The sequence below is a fragment of the Athene cunicularia genome (assembly GCF_003259725.1).
Source record: "Athene cunicularia isolate RWA chromosome 10 unlocalized genomic scaffold, athCun1 chr10_part1, whole genome shotgun sequence".
Classification (NCBI taxonomy): Eukaryota; Metazoa; Chordata; class Aves; order Strigiformes; family Strigidae; genus Athene; species Athene cunicularia.
The window spans coordinates 14,918,898-14,924,906 of record NW_020799112.1 but is presented as its reverse complement, the minus strand read 5'-3'; the positions used below and the strand labels follow the sequence as shown (position 1 = coordinate 14,924,906).

At 39.9% G+C, this 6,009-nt stretch overlaps 1 protein-coding gene across 17 annotated transcripts in view; it reads right to left on the bottom strand.

Annotated features, from left to right (window-relative positions):
• The window catches only part of AKAP13 (A-kinase anchoring protein 13), a 217,799-nt gene that overhangs the window by 65,978 nt on the left and 145,812 nt on the right, over nucleotides 1-6,009 (bottom strand). The window contains exon 1 of one of the 17 annotated variants that reach the window (XM_026855866.1): nucleotides 5,065-5,481. The exons of 14 other annotated variants lie outside the window; for them this stretch is intronic. In XM_026855866.1, coding sequence (XP_026711667.1) covers nucleotides 5,065-5,145 — 81 coding nt within the window. In that variant the 5' untranslated portion in view covers nucleotides 5,146-5,481. Of the gene's footprint in view, nucleotides 1-5,064; nucleotides 5,482-6,009 lie in introns of those variants that run through there. 2 more of the 17 variants (XM_026855865.1, XM_026855868.1) reach the window with 2 other exon arrangements.

The window sequence follows — 6,009 nt, the reverse complement described above, 5'->3', positions numbered from 1 at the left end:
CCCCCAGCTTCCAGACTAAGTTCTAGCTTGCAGCTAAAACCAGATACCATTTAACATAGGAAAGTATTTAGTAGAGTAATTCTATCTTGACTGGTGTAGCACTAAGTACTTGTATATCACACTGATTAATAACTGACACCAGGAAAGATCTGAAATATCCATCGAAGAAGAAAAATAGCGGAAAATAAACAATAAATTAAATTATAACTAATTTGTTTAATACTCAGGAATGATATAATGATTTTTTTTTTAAATTTTAATGTAAATCTTAATTATTCTCTAGAAGCTACCCATTCCTGAAAATCTCCTGTAGCACAGGTTTCACTGAAGGAATTTGTACACATAACTGGAATTTAGTGTTTATTCTGAGCAACTTTTAACTTTACAATTCCATTTATGATGGAATTATCCAGTTGCCTCAGATTCCTGAACTGGAAACTAAAGCAAAAGTTGATTCAACCCTTTCATTAAAATCACCTTTCTAGATCCTCGAAACCTCTTTCAAAAGGACCATAAGGGTGGGGCACCCAGAGAAGAAATTTCCACTGTCTTCCTTCAAGAGCTGTTGATGAAAAAAACCTCTATATGCACAAAACTCACATTAAGAGCAAAAATCACTGCTTTGGCAATCAACTTGCCAGACAATATTAAGAGAAGACATATCAATTTGCTTGCAAATTCCAGAAATTTTTTAAATTTAAATTGTTTGTAATCTCCCTGTATATTTTCTTAGCTTGAGGGAAAGGTTTTACCATGCAGATGAAGAACACAAAGACGGTTCTCCTATATATGACAAAAGGGACAAAGTGACAACAGTTGCATTTCTGCGGTGATTTCTATAGAGATTTATCTTCTAGAACTGTGAATACACTACACTGAGCCTTCTACCTGTACAGAATTGGTGACACTGAAGCAGGACAACACTTTTTCAAGGGGGTCCAAAGTGACCTCATTCACAGCAACAAGTGAGCAGTGCTACAGAGAACTACACTAAAGGATTACACCAGAAGAGGCTCCTATAACCACAGGACATTTTAAATGACTGAATAAATTAGCACTTTGTGGTGTAAGAGCAATGCTGAATTCCTGGAGTGCACCTTGCCCCCTGGCAATGTCCCAACTGGGAAAATGAACGTAAGCCCCAAGAACATTTTCCAGCCCTTGGCACTGGGATGTTCTCCACCAGGAATTAAGATGCCTGGTAACAACAAACTTCAATTAAGTTTTAAAAACAACAACGACTTTGCATAAAAACCATCTCTTGACTAAAATGGGAGCAAAATTCCCACAAACATGTATGGGCCAAAGGTAAAAACATATTGGTTTCATTTAAGTTATCGTTACAGTTCTAATTCTACATGAGACACAAACAGAAAAACTCAAAAGTTCTCCATATCATCCTAAATACACTTCTCTCCTGCTGTCCCTTCAATAACCAAACCAGTGTGGACAGATGCAGGATTAAAATTCAGTCATTTTAGGGTCACAAAATTCAACAAGACACTGAATACCCATCATCTGAGGATGGTATTTCCCTCAGAAGAAGCAGCCCAAAGAAGAAATTAACATCCTTATGTGTCAAATAATCAAAAACATAGAAAAGAAAAAGCTTGATGATAACATACAATGGAAGAAACCTTAGTTTTGGTTAATTTGGGGATCTTTCTCCACACACTACATTTAGATTAAGATGCTACAAACTGCACTTGTCCTTAGGTTGATTCCAGAGGATCTTCTCCAGTGCTGGGACAGAGCTACCAGAGCAGCCCTCTGCTAGGGAGCAGAACAACTAACTGATAATGCTGCCCCTTTAATTTCAAAATGCCTTAATTATTTTTATAACATTGAGCTAGTTTGAATTTCATGAGTAATGTTCTTAACTTTAGCTGGAAGCTGAATAGGATCCGTTCACCTGAAGAGCAGCTAAAATGAAACCTCGTTTCCCCAGTTATGAAAAAACTTATACCCCCCCTGCCTACACTTAATAGTTTGAGCATTCACGTAACAAAGGTGAAATGTAGATACAGGCAAGGAGCAATTAGAAAACATTTCCAGTTGCAATTGCTCGGTTTCCATTCTCAAAGTGAGCCCATTTTTTTTATTTTCTAACTGCAAAGTACAGCCTGTTCATCCAGACTTGAGCACTCATCTAACTTCTCGTGTTCTTGCAAGGTGCCAGCCAGTGTGGTTTCCATATTCTGTCCCTAGATAGTTATATCTGTGGTAGCAGGCACAACACAAAAATGAGACACGGCTGCCAACTCACACATGGGCACACTGAGAATTCCCATTTTGGGTCTTGGAATAACATAGCACAGACTGCTTTACCCTGCATGTAGCTGCTCGGAGCTCAGTGAATTGTCCAGACAAGCAGATATTCCACATGCCCCACATCTTCTCCCTCATCTGCTTACCATGCAACCCCAGCAGAAAAGATGATGGCAAATTTTAATGCCACTTCTGCATCATTCAGGCTTCCCTTGTACAGCGGCAAACCACTATGTTCAATAGCCAAGTTCATCATGCTCTCATTGTTGCAGCAGCAAAAAAAGCTGCAGTAAAGTCCCACCTCTGACACAGAGGCTAGGACACTGATTTATCTGTTGCCTCTCGCTTTTCTGTATGTGGGGAGGAGGAAGAAACAACGTTAAAGCTAAAAATAATTGTGTGCATCAACTCCCAAAGTTGCTGGGGTTTGTTGTGTTTTGTTTTTTTTTTCTTTTGTAATTTCACAAGCCACTGTGTTTCAGGCACAATCTAAACATGGAAAATTTGAGCCCCAACACACTGACCCTTCAGAAGACACATTCATTGCAAAATAGTTGGTAGGAACCAAAATTCTTTTGTGACTGTTTCTAAGAATGGTTGCAATCACTCCAAATATAATCCCATCTATAAACATTTAGTAACTGAAATGACACAAGATCTTCTCTGTTCACAACTTGTTCCAGTTGTCCTTCTCCACCAGCTGTACTTCTTTCCTATGTCCTGATTACTGAGTTCCTCATCTTAAAATGAAGCAAAGAACATATTCATCTACTACTCAAATAAAAGTCAACTTGTCCGGTCAATCTGTAGGCCAAACTGAAAGCTTTTTGCTGCTTCGCAGGTATCTCGTTAAAATTTCATTCAGATCAAACACTCTTAATGGATCCTACTTGGGTTTGCTTTTGTTGTAAGGATATTTACTTGCTTTTCAATACCTGACACTTAAGAAACCCTGTCCTCTTAAGTCATGAAAATATGATGACCTAGATAAGGTACAGCTTTATTTAAGTATTTTAATTAAAAACAAATCCAACAAAACTCCCCACTTCCCAGCTCCCTTATTAAGGGTCTGATCCAACTCCCATTAATGTCAAGAGATGATCTGCCACTGACGCACTCTAGTGCTGGCCTGAATCCCTAGATTTCATTTCATCTACTAGTTTTGTTATAGAAACCAGCTAAAACATGAAGAATGACTGAAAACCAAGCTAAAGTTGATTGTAACTACAGCTGTCACTAGCACCCTCCTGTTTCAACATCTGCAGCCTGTAAGGCCTATGTTCGGAGCAGCAATGCGTGCACACACGCACACATATATGGACACTGAGTCATTCACAGGAACAGACAGTATAACCCACGGTTTTGAAACTCAATTAGGAAAATACTAGTGGGAACTAACAAGAGCCACATTTTCTTATAAAACCTAAGCTTTACTGAACACAAACTAATTTAGGGAACCGATGACATCAGAAATACTGAAGTCAGATAATTATAGTGAATTACATTTCAACCCAAGCATTCAGATACTCTGTAGAAAGAAAAAGATTGTGTTTATATTAGTAGCTGAGTTTGTCAGGGGTATCAGGTCTTCTCCCAAGAATTATTAAGCAATCACTTCACACGAGTAGAGTGTGCATAATATGTGTACATTTTTAAATGACTCATAGAGTCTAGAGATTGAATACTACTATGGGATTCAATCCTGAACGTGCATCAGTAACATGAGAGTTCAAAAATTCTCAACGAAAGTGAGTTGGTAGAGGAAACAAGTTACAGTTATTTGTATTATCAAAAACCAAAGCATACACTGAAGTAAAGAAAAATACTTTCATTCCTAAACTAAGCAAGTTAACAAATGCTAGATCTATTTTAGTGTAGATAAAGTAGAACAAGAATAATTTGAAAAATTTTTCATATATTCTCATCTTGACTCAGAAACAAGAGCATGAAGCAAAAATCATAAAAAGAGAAGCCATACAATCATCCAGAAAGCCACTGCCTCAGCTAAGAAAAGACAGAAAAAGGGAGAAGGGAAGGAAATGCTCCTCCAAGGAGTTCAGATCTCTAAGTTGGGCTGTATTTTGCAGTCCCTCTGGCTGCTTTCCTATTTCCATCCACTTTGCCAGGAAACTGCTGAAGCTCCAAAAGGCTGTTACGGAGACAGGACATTCCCAGACTGCCATTGTGCCATTTGGTGGAGCACTTGCTAATTTTAGGTTTAGAGGAGGAACACACTGGGGCAATTAGCCAAAAGAACACTCTTGGCTCTTACTCCAACCCATCTTCAGACAAAACTCACACCCAAACAGTAAGACTGACAGCAACACCCTTCAAACACAAATAAAAAACAGAGGCAAAGGAGAATCCACCATGCCTTTTTTGGCATAATATATCTTTCAAGGAACGCATGCATTTCAACCCCAAAAGCTACCACTGGCACTGAAAACCCTTTGCCTAAACAACACCTTACACAGAAAATCCACCTGCAAGTGGCTGAGGGTTTCAAAACAGGAGGGGACCATTTAATGGCAGAGGACAGGGAAGATGGCCAGAGCAAGCTCTCCGAAAGAGCATCTGATTGCACACCACAAGAGATTACCTGGTTGCAGGGATAATAATATCGGGCATGAAATGATTTGATAGCACTCAAAGCCATCTTCATGCTGAAGAGCAAGAGCTCTTCCACCTGTTCTCCCTCTGCACCGTCCAGCTGAGGACACGGGTACAGCAGGGAGCAGACTAATCCACTGGAGATGAGAAAAGGGACCCGTAAGTAAGTGTACACAAACATCATACCTTTAACAACACAACATCTACAGTCCTGTCCACCTTGGAAATGTCGCACAGGCTGTATCGCCTCTTGTGGCGTTCATACATTTTGTCCAAAAAGCCAGAAGCGGAGGAGCAGAGCCCACCATGAACCCCGGGCCGACTGCAGCCAGGCGCACTCCAGACCTCTCACATATGTGCTCAGAGGAGTCCCCGTGTCTTAGCACACCAGCCTGTCCGAGCCTCTTAACAGGAACAAGAAAATCCCAGAGCTGCGATCGGCTGATAAAGTCTTCTCAGAACAGATCTGATTATACAGGCAGTGCAGAAACTTATAGCAAACAAAAGATATTTGAAGAGAGCTTTATATATATATATATATATAGGATTTGTTGCTGTTGTTGCAACTGCTAAGAATGGTATCAGCCTTCCTGTTATAGAAATAATAATAATAAAAATGTTTTCCAGACAACTTTGATATCCAAAAACCACCAGATTGAAAATCCTGCCCGAAATGAGAACAAAAGCCAGACGTGTGCAGCAGGAACCCTGACGCTCCGAGAGGGAAGGCAGAAGGTAGGCTCAGGCACGACGGGTCTAATTCAGGAAAAAAAGAAAAAAAAAAAAAAGAGCCGATCACCATATCCAACGTGAATACTGTCACCAACGTGTTGGGTTTTTTTCACACCCTCACACACTGAAAGAAACGATAAAAAAAAGTACTTTCCTCCTTTCAAGTCAGTCCAATGTTCACCAGACAGAAGGGCTCGGTTTTGCGTTAAGTTTAAATTTCTAATGACAGCACAGGGCAAAAGGAAAGAAAATAATGAAATAAAGCCACTCCCTCCTGATTTGGGCTGGGACGTCACTACTTGCCTTTTTAGTCCTGCACCAGTGTTCTCCCAGCGTTCAAAATTTCTTTGCAGTTGTGGGAGCATGATTCATCCCTTCAGAGAGAGGGAAAAAAAAAAA